Raw genomic sequence first — 17,198 nt, 5'->3', positions numbered from 1 at the left:
AGCATACCACACACGGTGATTGAAGAGGTGAAGATGAACTTGAAGACTGAGGTGTAGAACTTCATTGACTATACTTATAGGTTGAATTTCTTCAGCTGTCTCAGGACGTTCATCCTCTGCTGGACCTTTTTATGATGGAGGTGATGGTGGCTCCCAGGAAGCAACATGAGTCCACCATCATGATGGGAGTGTCAAACGGGGTTACAGGTGTGTGTGTGTGTGTGGGGGGGGGGGGGGGGGGGGGGCTACCTAAAGTCCACAACGACCTCTGCTGTCTTCTGGGTGTTTAGCACCAGGTTGTTGTGGCTGCACCAGGACTCCAGCCGTTCCACCTTCTTACGTACGCAGACTCATCCCCATCAGAGATGAGTGAGATGACGGTGGTGTCGTCTGCAAACTTGATAGGCTTCACAGACTCATGGTTGGAGGTGCAGCTGTTGGTGTACAGCGAGAAGAGCAGATGAGAGATAACGCAGCCTTGAGGGGAACCGGTGCTGATGGTTCACAGGTCAGAGACATTCATTATAGCTGATAGCATGATAGCATGATAGCAACAGGGAAACTCACTCTAACTGTTTTTTTTAATCTTTTTATTCATCTAAAACACAATGAAAACTGTATTTATGTAAGTGTTATATTCAATAGTTGTGTGGAGTCAAAGGGCAAATCCAGCTAGCTACAGCGCTACAAACTTTACTTAATGAAGAGCTATGTTAGAGCCCCCACAGTGGCAATCAGTTAGAGCTACACAAACCTGCTTATCTCAGTGAAGCTGGAAAACAAAATCCTACATTTTTTTTGTCTTCATGGGAGTATTAATATTAAGGAGAAGGAGTACATTCAATAGTTACTCAGTAGAAACCGTTTTTTAAAGAGCAAGTCACCCCAAATCAACTTATTTTACTGATAAACTATATAGACGAGTGTCTAATGGTGCTATAGAGCTCCGGGAGCTGACATCACTTCTCCCGGCATGCAACAGTTCAAATCGAAATGGCGCCATATTGGCATGCAGAAGCCGGCAGCTGGACTATTTGTTATTGTCAGAAAACTCAATCAGACAGGAAATATGGTAGATTCCTGTTGTGCCCCAGGATGCAGAACAGACACGGACGACATAAGGAATGAGCCATCTACAGGATTCCCCAAGATCCGGAGCACCGCAAACGTTGGATCATTGTAATAAAACGCGCTAGTGACCGGGCTGAAATGAAGCTGTGGGACCCCGAGAGTAAAGGTTTTCGCTTATGCAGCGACCGCTTCATATCAGGTACTTAAACAACGTTTCCTCAACTGTGTATGGTGTTTATTTTAAATGCTTTTATTACGATTCTTAGTGGGCTTCCTAAACTTATTTTGGCGTGGCTTTTTCTGTCTTATTACTCATAGCAGCAAGTAAACATCACGTAAAACGTTGCCTCGTGAGTTCTGCGTGCTGCCGTTTACGTGTTTTATGATCACAGCAGTTAACCGGCTAAGCTGTATTTAATTTTTAAGCAATGGTTGATCAATTGTCAGATCACACATAAAAAGCATTTTGGATTGCTATTATTTGTCTCACCGAGTCAGATCTCAGACAGATCCTGAGACGCTCCTGCCTGACATATTTATTTTATTCATGGAAAACAATCAAACTAGTGATTTCTCTTGGTGTTCAGTTTATACATTCAAACAGCACAGCACTCTATTTAAACTACTTACGTGTAAATCTGTTATTTGTCCATCCATCCATTTTCATCCGCTTATCCGGAGTCGGGTTGCGGGGGCAGTAGCGTCGAGAGGTCCAGACTTCCCTTTCCCCAGCCGCCTGAGCCAGCTCCTCCGGGGAAATCCCAAGGGGTTCCCCGGCCAGATCCGGTAAGAAGTCCGCTCCGACAGCTTCTGGCGTTTTAAAAAAGTATCCCAGGGGCACGGTTAAGGGTCGGAGATGTTTGGTCTATTTAATTTCTGACTATATAAAACGATTTCTTCAGTTTTAAAGTGTGAAGTAAACTCAGACGAAGTAAAATCCAAGCCGATCCCGTTCATGTTCATGTTTACGATCCGTGTTTGTTTACCATTTTTTCCCTGCCAATATGGCGTCTACTAACTGAGAGTCACGTGGGGTCCGGAGCTCTATAGATGTGTGTAGTCAATAATTTGGCACTTTAGTGCATCTTATAATTTAAATATGCAGCCTAAAACTGTCAGTGTTGCGCCCCCTTCAGGTAAAAACTCTGCACTACATTTGAATTTAAATCTGCCATCACTGTTGGCTAAGAGGTACCCTTTGAAGTCAGCTGGTACATTATGATGTCACAATGCCGTTGTGAACCTGTTTGTGTGTGTTTGTTAACGGCTCCGCCCTCTCGGTCAGCCAGGCAAACGCATTCGTTGCATTTTTCAAACATGAAGTGGGAGTGTAGTAAGTTTCTTGTAGTGTGACTTGCTCTTTAATTAAATGAAATGCTACAGCATTTGTGGCCATAGCAACTCATGAGGGGAACTCATTCTCTTATTGTTTAGCTAAAAATGCAATAATAACTGTATTTATGTTACAGGTTAAACACGGTCATCTCCCCTTCCCTTCTTAACAAAACCAAAGTGTAATTCCCCAATGCATAAACATTAACATGCTGGTGCTGGTGGTGATGAGCTACATCGTAGCTACAGTTGCCCTGGGGCTCATTGTGTGTGTGTGTGTGTGTGTGTGTGTGTGTGTGTGTGTGTGTGTGTGTGTTTGTGTGTGTGTGTGTGTGTGTGTGTGTGTGTGTGTGTGTGTGTGTGTGTGTGTGTGTGTGTGTGTGTGTGTGTGTGTGTGTGTGTGTGAATAACTGGTTGTATTGTAAAGTGCTTTGAAGGGGGTTGTAGAACCCTAAGAAGTGAGTGACTTATGCTTAAGTGTACCATGAACATCTCATTTGTATCTAAAATGCAGTAAATTCGCCAAACTTGGCAACCCTGTTTGAATTGAAGCACCCCCCCCCCCAATGTGGTTCACTGTTCAAAAACCTCTCTCTCTCTCTCTCTCTCTCTCTCTCTCTCTCTCTCTCTCTCTCTCTCTCTCTCTCTCTCTCTCTCTCTCTCTCTCTCTCTCTCTCTCTCTCTCTCTCTCTCTCTCTCTCTCTTTCTCTCTGTCACGTGACAGGCGGGAGCTTGTGCTAACCAGTGCAGTGCAGCTAATCTCGCTGTTGTTTTTCTTCTAACCATGTTCGTAGCTCGGAGTATCGCTGCGGACCATAAAGATCTGATCCACGATGTCTCTTACGATTTTCACGGCCGGAGAATGGCAACATGCTCCAGCGACCAGAGTGTGAAGGTGAGCTGACTCAAGCTAGCATGTTAGCGTCACCCACGTTCCTAGCTTCTTACTGAACACACTCGTGTTGTGTGCTGGCACATTATGCGCTTATTAGCTAAATTAGACAAAATTTGTTTTAAAACTATAAACTAATTTAAAGTATTGCATGTTACTGTACTTACATTGTAGCATGCAGGCTAATGTGTGCAGACGTTTGACTGGAATATGAACGTATCAGTAAAAGCTTCAATCACGTAAGGCAGCGAGTGTTGTGTTTTAGGTAGGAACCATAGGAACTCATTTCGTGTGTTGTCAGTTTAAAATTAATGTGTGGAGATGACGTAACAGCAGCTGTTTATTGTGACTTCCTGACAGGTTTGGGACAAAAGTGAGAATGGAGAGTGGCACTGCACAGCCAGCTGGAAGGTAAACAACCTGCTTACGTTTGTTTACATGACCGTAAAAGCCCTTCCTGGGTAATCTTTGCTGTTTCAACAGATTTACTATTGCTCTACACTCACGGGCACTATCAAGTTTGCCAATAGATCCGGGTTGGACCTCTTTTAGACCTCTTTAGAACCACCTTAATCCTTCATCTCAAAGAGCCAACAAGAAGTTAAAGTGGTCCTCAGAGGCTCTGGTCCAACCTGACATGACAGCATCGGCTCCAACCATGATGAGAAGCTCCAGTTCCACCACATCCCAAAGGTTCTGGGCTGGACTGAGATCTGTTGACTGTGGAGGCCATTAGAGTCCAGTTCTAGAAACTAGTTAGAGATGATCTGAGCTATGTGACATGGTGCTGCTGGAAGTAGCATCAGAAGATGGGTCTATGTGGTCATAAAGGGCTGGACATGGTCAAACTCTTCAGCTTCTCTTCTTCTATTCTATACAACATTCAAACCATGGAAATGTCTTTTCCTCCACATTCTGATGCTCAGTTTCAACTTCAGCAAGTAGCCTTCATCATGTCTAGATGCCTAAATGGACAGTGCCGCCCGTCATGCGATTGGCTGAGTGGAAATGTGCAAAGCTGTAGAATAGGTCAATCAATCAAAGCTTTCAATCAATCAAAGCTTTATTTATAAAGCGCCTTCCGCAACCCTGTCAGGAAGCCCAAAGCGCTGAACATGGTACAGTTGTAAGTAATTATATTGAATAAATCAACAATAAAAGAAATTCAAATTACAAAATACAAATTACAAAATACAAAATGGAAATTACAAGATAGATGAAACATTCCGGTAAAATACAAATGTGTGAAACACATTTGGATTGAGTGGATGGATTGAGTGTACCAATGAAAACTGTGGAATGGATTCAACATAAAAGAGTGCCAAAATCAAACATGTTCTGGAAATGCCAAGCGGAGGAGGTGTGTTTTTAGGTGATTCTTAAAGACTGGCAGAGAAGGGGACAGCCTAACTGAGGGTGGCAACTGGTTCCAGAGTAACGGTGCTAGGACTGAGAAAGCTCGGTCCCCACGGGTACGACACCTAGACCGAGGGACAGCGAGCAGGCCTTGGTCAGAGGAGCGCAGAGCGCGTGATGGGGAGTGTCTTTTCAGGAGTGTGGCTAGATAGGGGGGAGCACCACCCTGGAAGAAATGATAAACAAAGACGAGTATTTTGAATTGTGAGCGATAGGAAATCGGAAGCCAGTGCAGGGAGGCCAGAACTGGACTGATGTGGTCCCGTTTCCTGGTCCCAGTCAGGAACCTGGCAGCGCTGTTCTGCACAACCTGTAGGCGATGCAGTGTTGACTGATACAACCCTGCATATAGAGAGTTGCAGTAGTCAAGCCAAGAAATTAGAAAGGCATGCAGTACCCGCTCCAGGTGGGCTCTTGACAGCATATGCTTGATTTTAGCAAGGCGTCTCAGGTGAAAGAAACTGGACCGGATCACAGAATTGATGTGAGCATCAAATTTAAGTCCTACATCAAGTTTCACCCCCAAACTGGTAACAACTGGTTTTGAGTATGGAGAAAGAGGGCCAAGATCAGCATAACGATCCACATTCCTGCTGTTGGGGTGAAAAACAATGAGCTCTGTCTTTCCCTCATTCAGATGTAGATAGTTGGACATTAGCCAAGACTTCACCTCATTAACACAGGAGACAAAGGACTGAATAAAGTGACCTTTCTCCTGACACAATGGAGAGTAAATCTGGCAATCGTCAGCATACAGATGGAATGATAGGCCATGTTTACGAAAGATTGACCCCAGAGGTAGCAGATGTACCTATGAAGTGACTGGTGAGTGTATATTTGTGTATTTTGGACTTATCCATGATGTAATGATGTGTGTGCAGACCCACAGTGGATCAGTGTGGAGAGTAACCTGGGCCCATCCAGAGTTTGGGCAGGTCCTGGCCTCCTGCTCCTTCGACAGAACAGCTGCTGTCTGGGAGGAGATCGTAGGGGAGTCCAATGACAAACAGAGAGGCCTGAGCCACTGGGTTTGTACAGCCACAGCTCAGTCATTAATGTTTTCATAGGTTTGCCTGTCTCGAGTCCTGACCCGTGTTTCTGGTGCTCTGATTCAGATAAAGAGAACAACACTGGTGGACAGCAGAACATCTGTAACTGATGTGAAGTTTGCTCCTAAACACATGGGTCTGATGCTGGCCACCTGCTCTGCTGATGGAGTGGTGAGGATCTACGAGGCTCCTGACGTGATGAACCTGAGCCAGTGGTCTCTGCAGCACGAGATCTCATGCAAGCTCAGCTGCAGCTGTATATCCTGGAACCCTTCCAGGTTAGATGATAATTATTTCACTTAACACATGGGGGACATGTTTGTTTCTGTAATCGGTCATTTGGAGAATTTCCTTAAACCTGAGCATCACTGTTGCTGCTGCCATTCCTTTATGTCTTGTTTTATGACAAGAGGTCATTACACAAGAGGTGTTACAGACTGTGAGAACTTTCTGTCTTTCTTTGTGGACAAAGTCAATAAGGTCAGATCTAGCATCTCTCCTTCAGCCTTATCGCTGCCTCTCCCGACTCCAACCAGACCCATCATCCTAGATAGCTTTGCACCTGTTTCTTTGCCTGAGTTAACCAAACTAGTTAACTCTATGAAGACCTCTGCATGCCCCCTCGACATCTTACCCTCATCTTTGTTTAAAAGTGCTTTTCTGTCCATCGGTCCCATCGTGCTCTCTATAATTAATGCTTCTCTGGTTTCTGGTCACGTCCCTGCTTACTTTAAGAATGCTGTAATCCACCCGCTTCTTAAAAACCGGGTCTTGACCCCTCTCTCCACAGCAGCTTCAGACCCATCTCTAAACTTCCGTTCATCTCCAAGATCTTGGAAAAGGTTGTGGCTAAACAACTCACAGCTGCTCTTGATGAACATAACATCTATGATAGCTTCCAGTCAGGTTTTCGTAGAGCTCATTCTACTGAAACAGCTCTTCTTAGGGTCTCTAATGACCTTCTGACTCAGTGATGCAGGGGACTGTTCTGTTCTGGTCCTGCTGGACCTGACTGCAGCCTTTGACACTGTTGACCATCACCTGCTACTGGAGAGGCTGAGATACTGGGTAGGCCTTTCAGGATCTGCTCTGGAGTGGTTCTCCTCTTATCTGTCTTAGCGCTCCTTTTCTGTGGCCGTCTCCAAGTTTAGGTCCTCCACCACCTCTCTTACCCATGGTGTCCCACAAGGTTCTGTGCTGGGGCCTCTGCTCTTCCTCCTCTATCTGCTTCCTCTTCAGCACATCCTGAGCTCCTTCAAAGGAATCTCCTACCATCTTTATGCAGATGACATCCAACTGTACATCTCCTTTAAGCCCCATGAGATGTCTAAGCTGCAGCTGTTTCACACCTGCTTAGACTCTATCAAAACCTGGATGGTGGGAGCTTTCAGCTGAATGAAGATAAGACTGAGATCCTCATCTGTGCCCCAGACAAGCTGGTTCCCAAAGTCAGAGACTCTCTTGGTCAGCTTGCTTCTCACACCAAACCTTCTGTCAGGAATCTTGGTGTGACCTTTGACCCAGCTCTCACCCTGGATTCTCATGTCAGTTCTCTTGTTCGCTCTTCCTTCTTCCATCTCAGGAACATTGCTAAGCTGAGTCCCATTCTATCCCACTCTGAACCTGAGACAGTTCTCCACACCTTCATCTCCTCACGCTTAGACTACTGTAACTCTCTTTTCACGTGTCTGAGCAGAACCTCCCTGAACCGTCTACAGGTGGTTCAGAATACCTGTGCTCGGCTTCTGACCAAGTCCTCCAAACACACCCACATCACCCCGCTTCTCCTCCAGCTTCACTGGCTGCCAGTCAACTTCAGGGTTCATTTCAAGATCCTGGTTCTGGTCTTTAGGGCCTTACATGGACAAGCACCATCTTACATTGGTGATCTTCTTAGTCCCTACACTCCCAGCAGGTCCCTGAGGTCCAGTGACCAAAGCCTACTGGTTGTGCAGCACCAGGCTAAAGACCAAAGGTGACAGATCATTTGCTGCTGTGGCCCCCAGACTCTGGAACTCTCTTCCCCTGAGCCTGAGATCAGTGGACTCAGTGGTCTCCTTCAAAAAGAAGCTGAAGACTCACTTGTTCAAGCTGGCTTTTGTATGACCTTCTTCACCACTCTCTCTTTATTCTGCTCTCCCCACCTATTCCACCTTCCTCAGGATCCACTGATTTCCCTCTTTCCTATTCACTCTCTCTCTTTCTTAACATTTTTTCTTTTAAATCCCAATTGCCTATTTTTGCTCATTTTAAATAAATTTTTACACATTTTTTAAATGCTTTTTTATATTTTTACATTTTTTTGTTTTTGTGAAGCGCCTCGTGATTTTTATCTTGAGAGGCGCTATAGAAATGATATTTTCTTCTTTCTTCTATGACAGAGATGGCTAACAGCTAACCCTGAAAGGGTTTCTCACCCCGATCTAGCTGATTATTCCAAAAGAAAATAAAGCGGCTTTAAAATTTTTCATTTCCAGAAGGGAGCAGATGTAGGAAGGCAGCAGTCCGAGTGTTCCCTTGTGCGTACCGTGCTGCTTGAACCTGGCGTGTGCCAACTTCTTCAGGTCTCGCCACAACATTTCAACTGGGTTAAGGTCCGGACTTTTGACTGGATTAATCATTCCTACGTGGTTTAGCTGGAATGCTTTGGGTTATTGTCTTGTTGCATAATCCATTTCCATCCTGGCTTCAGCTCCCTGACTGATGGCTGGAGGTTCTGGCCATGTTGGTATGCTGAAGAATTCAGCCATAACAATAAAAAGGCATAAGCTAGTAAAAACAGACGCAGCATAAAAAGAACGTTCACCGGCCAAAAGCTAGACAAAAGAAGTGTGCCGAAGTTTGATTTAAACTGAAGGAGGCTGTTCCACAGTTCTAGAGCAGCGAAACAAAAGCACGCTCCCCACGAGCCTTGCTGCTCATTTTGGGAATGGGTAGCAGCAGGTGGTCAGCAGACCTGGACTAAAACATCTAAACTCCGTCTGAAGCAGCGGTGTAACTCTGTATGAGGGGGTCTTCCTCCTGCAGGCCGCCCTACATCAGAGTGTAACTCACAGTAGTGAGTCAGAGGTTTACGGGACGGTTTCGTACTTTTGATCCGAGACTAAAACTAAAAATACGAAAAACAAGAACTTTTTCATTTTTTTGCATCAGGATCAAAAACAGGAAAAGGTTGCCTGAGTGAACCAGCCACGCATTCTAGGTTCTTGTTTCTCCTCCAGATAACTTCAGCATGTTCGTCCATTTCTTTACATTAAAGTTAGTCAATAGTTTTCTGGGTAGTTGGGGGTATTGTGCTGGTCAGAGGACGCCTCCCACCTGCTGGTAGGGTTCTAACTACTGATCGGACGTCACTTAAACGTGGACAGTGGTCCTTTAACCGTCCCATGTTTAGCCGTCAGTGATGATGTTGTCTTGTGTTCCCGCAGCTCTCGTGCCCATCCCCCCATGTTTGCTGTGGGGAGTGATGACAGCAACGTGACCTACGGCGGGAAGGTTCAGATTTATGAGTATAATGAAAACACACGGTAGGTCCTCCTGTGTGTGTGTGTGTGTGTGTGTACACTCGTACTACCTAAAGGGGTTTCATTACATTTCTCCCTGTTCTGTTTCAAAGGAAGTACAGTAAAGCAGAGACACTGATGACAGTCACAGATGCAGTCCACGATATCGCATTTGCTCCTAACTTGGGAAGGTCCTTCCACGTCCTCGCCATCGCAACAAAAGATGTCAGAATATTTAAGCTTGTTCCTTTGAGGTGATGTCTTCATCCTTGTTTTTCTGCACCTTAGTCTCAGAAGAAGGTGTGTTGTAACAAAGTGTTTTACTGATGGTCGTCTACGCGCCTGTACGTGCTTTGAGTCTGCAGGCGTCGGTTAAACCCACAGGCAGAAGCTAAACTTTTGTTGTGGATCTGTCTGACAGGAGGGAGAGCACCACCACCGGACCAACCAAGTTGGAGGTGCAGATCGTGGCTCAGTTCGACAACCATAACTCCCAGGTGTGGCGTGTGAGCTGGAACATCACCAGCACCCTGCTGGCTTCCTCTGGAGACGATGGCTGTGTTCGGCTGTGGAAAGGTGGGCAGCTGCCTTTGGCTCACTCAGCTGGTTGGATCTGTTAGTTTGTGCAGCGTTCTCAGCTCATTAGAGGAGAAATGAACTCAACGGTCAGCTGGTTCTCTGTACCTAAACTAGAACAGGAGGGGTGAAACATGGAGCCACTTCAGCATGTCCACGCTTACTTCTACTAGTCTGGCTTGACAGAACCTAGAACTCCAACAAGAACTTGTGGAAACCCTATAAATATGTCGACGGTGGAAACAATAAAGCTTTAGTTTCACTGTACATTCCCTTTAAAAGTCAGGCTCTCCACATCGTTTAACACTTAATAACCATTAAAATTAAGTTACAGAGAAAAGCATTGTCGTATCAAGACTTTGTTTACAGCTGTAGCTCATTAGTTTTTATCAGAACATCTGCAGAGATCTCAAGGAGGGATAAATGCCTTGTAAGTCGTACTCTGGGGAAAAATGCTCTGGTGCGCCTGTTGCAGAAACTAGAAGTGAGCCTCAGCAGAGCTGAGCTTCAGACTGCAGGATTTGGAGTTAATCCCGGATATTCTGCGTACCAGTCAGGTCCTGCTTTTACCACCTCAGGCCAATTTCTAAGCTAAAGCCCATCCTGAGTGTCCGTCTGCTTCTCGCATTCAAATCTTTGAACAGTCAGGCTCCTCCCTATCTGTGTGAACTCCTCCATTACTACCACCCTCCTCGTGCTCTTAGGTCTGAAGATCAGCTCCTCCAAACTGTCCCTAAGGCACGTTTGAAGACCCGCGGGGAAAGGACTTTTTCTGTCTGCCCCAAACTTGTGGAACTCATTACCTCTTCGGGTTAGGCAAGCACCCTCTATTGGCGTTTTTAAATCACGCCTGAAAACCCACCACTTCCCCCTGGCCTTCAACTCCCAAACCATGAAGCATGAACTCATCCTTAGATTTTCCACCTTGTTTGTTTGATTTTAAATTTGTGTTTTTATATTCTGGCTTTACTTGTTCTGTTGGTTTTAACTCTTATCTTTTTTTACTTCATATGATATACACGACTATTTTAGCTTGTGTTTTTTACAGGGTATCCGCGGGTCCTTAAAAAGTCTTAAAAAGCCTTAAATTAGCTTTTCCAAATTTAAGGCCTTAAAAATCCTTAAAAATGACAAATAATCCTTAAATACAGTTTCCAGAGGTCTTAAAAGACCCAATAAACAAAATTCTTTTATTTCTATAAACTTTTCGTGAATTTCTAGTTGGTGTTTAGCGTTTTTTGTGTACGTTGTTGGCGTAAGCGGAACCGTACACATTCAGTTGGTTGTGAAAGGGGGCTATTTTTAGATGAGCACATTAGCTGGTTAAGCTAGTGGGAGCTTGCGCCATGGGGAAGTTTAATGGTAACTGGATGGCTAATCCCACGATCATGGCGTGGTTAGCACCGGTTCCAGGCAACAGCTGGAAATTATAGCTTAAATGATAAATGACCCGCACTTGTATAGCGCCTCTCAGAGTAAGGACTCCAAAGCGCTTTACACTACAGTGTATCATTCATCCATTCACACACACATCCACACACTGGTGGGGATGAGCCATGATGTTGCCACAGCTGGCCTGGGGCGCACTTACAGAGGCGAGGCTGCCGAGAACAGGCGCCACCGGTCCCTCCGACCACCACCAGCAGGCAAGGTGGGTTAAGTGTCTTGCCCAAGGACTCAACAGCAGAATTCTCTGTCCGGAGCCGGGATCGAACCTGCAACCTTCCGATTACTGGACAACCCGCTCAACCTGTTGAGCTACTGCTGCCCTGCTTAAATATCTTAAATTTGGTCAAAGTGGCCTCAAAAAAGGTCTTAAAAAGTCTTAAATTTGGCTCTCTTAAACCTGCAGATACCCTGTTTTATTCATTTGTTTTTATGTGCAGCGCTTTGGTCGGTTGTAATGCTGCGTTAAAAGCGCTCTACAAATAAAGTGGTATGGTACCGAGAGGTAGCTTCTGCAGCCCATGGGAAGGGGGACCCACGTTTCCTCTTCAGGCTGTGCCCAGCTGGGTTTCCTGGGTGACAGCCCAGCCGCCAGGGGCTCTTTAACCTGCCCCACTTGCAGACCTGGCTCCAGAGGGGCCCCTGGTGACCCGCGTCTGGGTGAGGGAACACTGTGACTCCCTCGTTCCGCTGGCCTGATGATAGACTTTGTTGTTGTTTCATCTGCCGCATGTCTTGGACACTCGGGTGAAGAGAGGGGTGGAGCTGTCAACTGACCCCTGCATGGTGGTGAGTTGGCTTCGATGGTGGGGGGAGGATGCCGGTCAGACCTGGCAAGCTTAAACGTATTGTGAGGGTCTGCTGGGAACGTCTGGCAGAGTCTGGTTAAAGGTTAAACCTGCAATAAAAGCCCACTAGAGGGCAGTATATAGTTGTCCTCTGAAAGTGATCAGGGAAAGTACTCGGCAGTCGGCCTGAATCTGTGGTCTCCGGGTCTGCAGCGATACCCTTCTCAAAGTGTGCTGAAACCAGAATCCCTTGCAGCTGTTGGTGTTTCAGTCCTGGACAACAAGGCTCCGAGTCGAGGCCTTGCCTCATTGCTTTTCCTCCATTCTGAAGATGAACAAACACTGATGTCACTTCCTGTCTTTGAGCAGCTAACTACATGGACAACTGGAAGTGCACCGGCATCCTGAAGGGGGACGGCAGCCCGTTGACAGGTTCGTCTGGTCAACCCAGCGCCATGAGCACCGTGGTGGGCTCCTCCATCCAGACCTCCCAGAATGCCCTGAACGGGATGTCAGCAGGAAGGTAGGTGGTGTCGTGTGCCTGACGCCACTCACCCCGTCCCAGATGAAACCGTCACAACTGACAACTTCCCTGCCCCTCACACTGACTGGGAGTGCAGCCGCCCACTGACAAAGCTGTTGGACTCACACTGACCCGGTGCAAAGAGCTTGGCTTCTGTCCTCCAGCTGCAGGTTGTGTGTGTGGAGCGGGAGGTGTTTTTCTGCTTATGCATGTCAAAAGAGATGTCTCCACTTACCTAATGTAAGGACTGACCTTGTGTCTGATTTTGGATATGAATGTTGATATGTAGTTATTTTAGGAGATTCAGCAGAGCCGTTGTATTGTTAGGGAGCCTCGCTGGGACGGGCGGTTTCATCTCCACGTCCCGGTGCACCAGCAGCAAAGTGATTCAAAACTCATGTTTCAGAGTCGGAGAAACGCCAAACTCTTTGCTGAGCAGATCGAAACCATTAACCAACCCTGATCCATGAATGTGAGGATGAATACAGCCGTCAGAGTCAGAACTGTCTGTCTTAAACAAAGCTCCTGTTTTAGGAAGTACTGTATGCATTTATGGATTTTCTATAATCTAAATGTAACCATAAAGGGAAAATAACATGGCCATCTGATTGGTTAAGAAGTTTGTGGTTTCAGGTTTGGTCGGCGTTGATGTGAGGCTGTATTCATCTTCTGTTGTATTCATCAGCCTTAGATTCTGTGGGATATTTCAGTCACTGTGAATGAATTTTGAGTGTAATTGTGAGAAAACTTCCAGCTGCTGTAGATTACTTCCTGAATGCCCTCTGTTTGGAGAAATAAGACCAGCTGCCTGTTTAGACAGGTTTGACTTTTTCGTTAAAGCCATCTACAGCGTGGTAATCATTTCTAACTTTTACACTAAAACACATTTAAAATGGCTGAATTATCTCTTGAACATATAATCAAGCTGTTATGTTGTTCCTGTTCCTAATCTGAGTAACAAATGTGTGTAGTATATAACAACTCCTACGACCAGCTGTTTGCATAACTTTGACCACGTCTACCATTCCAGATACACGTTGATTAAAAACAAATGTGAAGTGAGTTTGTTGAAGTTAATTTACTATTTTATTGCTTGTTGCATGCAGGATTGCCAAAAGAGCTTCCTTTGCTCCTCCCCTGCGGCAGCTGACCTCTCCAAAGATAAACCAGAGTCCTGCATATTACTAATGTCTCGTGCACGCCACCGCCTGCTCCCCGTGGCTGTTTGAGACTAGTCCCACCGAAGCACATTTCATAGCTGATAACTTGTTGAAGTTTGGATTTTTGGCATGAAACCTTGGTGCGTGTACCTCACAACCTCATGTCGCAGAGGTTTACTGCTGTGGGGCAATGAAGAAGAAAAGATTTTTTCTACAGCGCCTCTCAAGATAAAAATCACAAGGCGCTTCACAAAAAAAACATGTAAAATATAAAAAAGAATTTAGAAAATGATTAAAAATATATTTAAAATGAGCAAAAAAATTGACAATTGTGATTAAAAATGTAAAGAAAGAGAGAGTGAATAGGAAAGGGGGAAATCAGTGGATCCTGAGGAAGGTGGAATAGGTGGGGAGAGCAGAATAAGGAGAGGGTGATGAAGGTCACACCAAAGCCTGAACAGCTGCTTTTTAAAGGAGACCACTGAGTCCACTGATCTCAGGCTCAGGGGGAGAGAGTTCCAGAGTCTAGGGGACACAGCAGCAAATGATCTGTCACCTTTGGTCTTTACCAAAGACCAAAGTGAGTGTGTGTGTGTGGTCACACTCACTCAACCCAACATTGCCTGCCTGACATTTTTTCTGAAGCATGCATGGATATTTTTCCTGTTAAATTTTCATTTCTACTTCCTTTTTATGTTTCCTTGTTTGTATTTTTGGTGTCTTCCCACCCCAAACCTTCCTCCTTTTCTATGTATCCATTGTGTTTGTCTGCTCCCCTTTTTATTTTCCTCTGATGTTACTTTAGGTATTTCTTTCCTCCTCTGGATCCTCCCAGAGCAGGGACCAGGTGTGGTCACCTGCTGCCTCCTCCCTCCCTCATAGAGCACTGCGATGCTGAGCCCGTCACTCAGCCTCAGCAACATGCTCTTCTCCCCAGACACAACTCTAGAGTGCTGCTGTCCTTACCAGAGGCTGAGGAGCAGTCGTTTTAGCTGTGTGTTCCCCTGCGTGTGTATTTAAAGTACAATTCAATAATTCAAAACTGTTTGTCCATAAATCGAAAACAAATCGGAGAACTGAATCACGCTGGACGTCATCTGACTGACTAGCAAGGCACATCATTATCCTGTTTTAAGGTTAGCAGAAATTGTGTCTACTTGCAAATAGGAAATGTATTAAAAGTGGTAGAAATTATACCAAGTGATACAGTAGAAGCATGTGGAGCAGCCCTGTGAGAATAGCACCTGATTCATCATCACACAGAATCAGGCATGTCTGAAGCCCGTTCTGGACAGAGCTGCTGTGTTCTGCGTGTCCGTTGGCTGGGGTGTGATCCACAGCCTTGTCATGAACAGCTGCTCTGCTGAATTATACTGGAGCAAGTCAACAAGTCCTAGCTTATAGCTGTTATGTAAATGCCTCATTCTGATGGAGTGTGATTAAATGATTTGGCTATTTGATTTGACACATTCTCTAAAATAAAACTTGAAATGTAAATGTGAATGAAGCTGGTTCTTTCTCCACACCGCTGTCTAACCAAGAAACTGTTGTAGCTGCAGATTATGGGTTTGCCAGTTACAGCTTTTTTCTTTACAGAGTTGCTTGTCATATTGGGGGTTTTCCAATATGAACAGCCTGTGGAAGGTCAAAGGTCAGACAGTCTCTTTCAGGAATGAATTTACAGCAAATGGGCCAGGCCCTGAAGCAGCCTGGCCCATCACTCTGCCGCTCCCGTGTCTTGACTGTGGTTGGCAGAAGACACTTTTTCTGAATAGCAGTATTGGTTTGATGCCAGCTGTAACAGGTGATCAGCTTTCAGGCGTTTTCCAGAGCATTGTGTCTGGCATCTTGGACATCCATTTTTGGCAAATGTATACATGTTCAAGTAAAAAAAAAAAGCTGCACAACCTTTTTTGTATTAAATATTTTTTAAACTTGCATTTTGATAATTAAAATGTTGTGTATGGAATCTAAAACTGAGATTATCATCACTACAAACCCAGGTTGGGATTTTTATCCAAACTTTTTCATTAAAAAAATTTTTCAGAGTGACACAAAATGTATCCAATCAAAATATATAGTTTCCTCCCTCTTCTGTTATCCTGTCCAATCACCGGCGCTCAACATTTAAGCCCCGCCTACATGATATGACGCTCACGCGGGCTTCCTGGGGGTTGTGGGCGCTGATCTTTTGTATGAAGTACGACTGAAAAAACAACTTTTGGCGACCAACGTGAAGCATGGTGGTTCTGGACCGAACAGTTGGACTTTTCGGTGAGTCTGGGCTCATTTTAAAGCCGGGGCTGGCGCTGGAGAACAGCTGTTCAAACGTCGTCCCCTTGGAGAACTGAACGTGAGTTTCACACCAACTAACGAACGTTGTTCTCTGAGATGGAGGAGTTCCTTTTGCTCGGATTTCTAACCTCTTATATTAAGACTGTTGTCGGTAAATTGTGTTTTTGACGCTCGACTGTTATAGAAGTGAGGCAGTTTAAAGTGAAAGGTGCACAAGAGTTTCCTCTTGTTTTTAGCAATTAGCTAGTTAACGCAAACTTTAGCTCATCTGGCGGCAGATGGGTCATCAGCGTGTCACTGGGAAATGTTTAATACGTCACAGAAACGGACTCTTCCCCCACACTCAGATGGTCTTAACCTGAGCGGACTCTGAAGAAAGATGGCTGATAGTTTTTACAAACTGGAGGATGAAGCCTTCCCCAGTTTCCTCAGCAGGACGTTGGACAGCACCGGCGGCCGTGCCACCCTCAGCAACGTGACTTTGGGCTCGGGACCCGGACTGCCCGTGGCCGCATCCACCGTGGCTAAAATTAGACCCGGGACCGACAACAGGTGGGAGCATGTCTTGACTTTGGAGAGATGTCACTAGTTGTGAAGGAATGCTTTTACACATTATTATTCATGTGATCACTCGGGCTAACGAGTGTTTACGTCTGTAGGTGTGGGGTCGCTCCTGGAACAACCTTAGCTAGGAGATGTAGAGATCAGTTCTGACCAGACAGATGAGCTAATGGCTAGTCCAGGGGTAGGCAGCCCTCATCCTAGAAGCATGTTTTAGTTGTTTCCCTGCTCCAAGGTAGTCGATTCACCTTTTCAGCAGCTCATCAAGCAAGGTGTGTTGAAGCAGAAAAACTTTGCTGGATGGTGGCTCTCTAGGAGCAGTGTTGTCTACCCCTGGGCTAGCCAGAGTTCAGCTTAATTCATACTTTTTCATCAGCGTTTGTAACGCCATTATGCATCCACCAAAGGGCTCTCCGACGGGCTGACAGAGGCTGAGTGAGCCCAACTTTTTAAACGTCCATCGAAAGTGACAGAGACTACAAGCTTGTGATGGGTTAGGACGCCGCATCCTTTGGCAACACTGCTGTTGTCCCCTCAAAAATATATTTAGCAGCAGACATGGAACAGATTAAAGATCGCATCACAG

The 17,198-nt window shown here is 45.5% G+C and overlaps 2 protein-coding genes across 8 annotated transcripts in view; both read left to right on the top strand.

Moving 5' to 3' along the window:
• The first annotated feature begins 3,107 nt into the window (after positions 1-3,107).
• seh1l (SEH1-like (S. cerevisiae)) lies at positions 3,108-15,259 on the top strand. 2 transcript variants are annotated; one of them, XM_015949353.3, is made up of 9 exons: positions 3,108-3,298; positions 3,656-3,706; positions 5,593-5,739; positions 5,827-6,038; positions 9,189-9,287; positions 9,377-9,517; positions 9,685-9,839; positions 12,443-12,596; positions 14,562-15,259. In XM_015949353.3, the coding sequence occupies exons 1-9, from the start codon at positions 3,188-3,190 to the stop codon at positions 14,746-14,748; spliced, it is 1,257 nt and encodes a 418-aa protein (XP_015804839.1). In that variant the 5' UTR covers positions 3,108-3,187; the 3' UTR covers positions 14,749-15,259. The 2 variants fall into 2 exon arrangements, with proteins under 2 accessions (XP_015804839.1, XP_015804840.1); XM_015949354.3 differs by lacking the exon at positions 14,562-15,259 and adding an exon at positions 13,703-14,013.
• Positions 15,260-15,896: 637 nt separating this feature from the next.
• cep192 (centrosomal protein 192) overlaps positions 15,897-17,198 on the top strand; it is a 56,084-nt gene continuing 54,782 nt past the window's right edge. For 4 of the 6 annotated variants that reach the window (XM_015949351.3, XM_015949350.3, XM_015949352.3 and 1 more), the window contains exons 1-2: positions 15,897-16,109; positions 16,399-16,603. In XM_015949351.3, the coding sequence (XP_015804837.1) occupies positions 16,431-16,603 (173 nt within the window). In that variant the 5' untranslated portion in view covers positions 15,897-16,109; positions 16,399-16,430. Of the gene's footprint in view, positions 16,110-16,373; positions 16,604-17,198 lie in introns of all 6 variants that reach the window. The other 2 variants (XM_015949349.3, XM_015949348.3) reach the window with 2 other exon arrangements.

This window comes from Nothobranchius furzeri, chromosome 5, assembly GCF_043380555.1.
Source record: "Nothobranchius furzeri strain GRZ-AD chromosome 5, NfurGRZ-RIMD1, whole genome shotgun sequence".
Lineage (NCBI taxonomy): Eukaryota > Metazoa > Chordata > Actinopteri > Cyprinodontiformes > Nothobranchiidae > Nothobranchius > Nothobranchius furzeri.
Note: the sequence above shows the minus strand (reverse complement) of the source record. Positions and strands in the feature narration are given on the sequence as shown.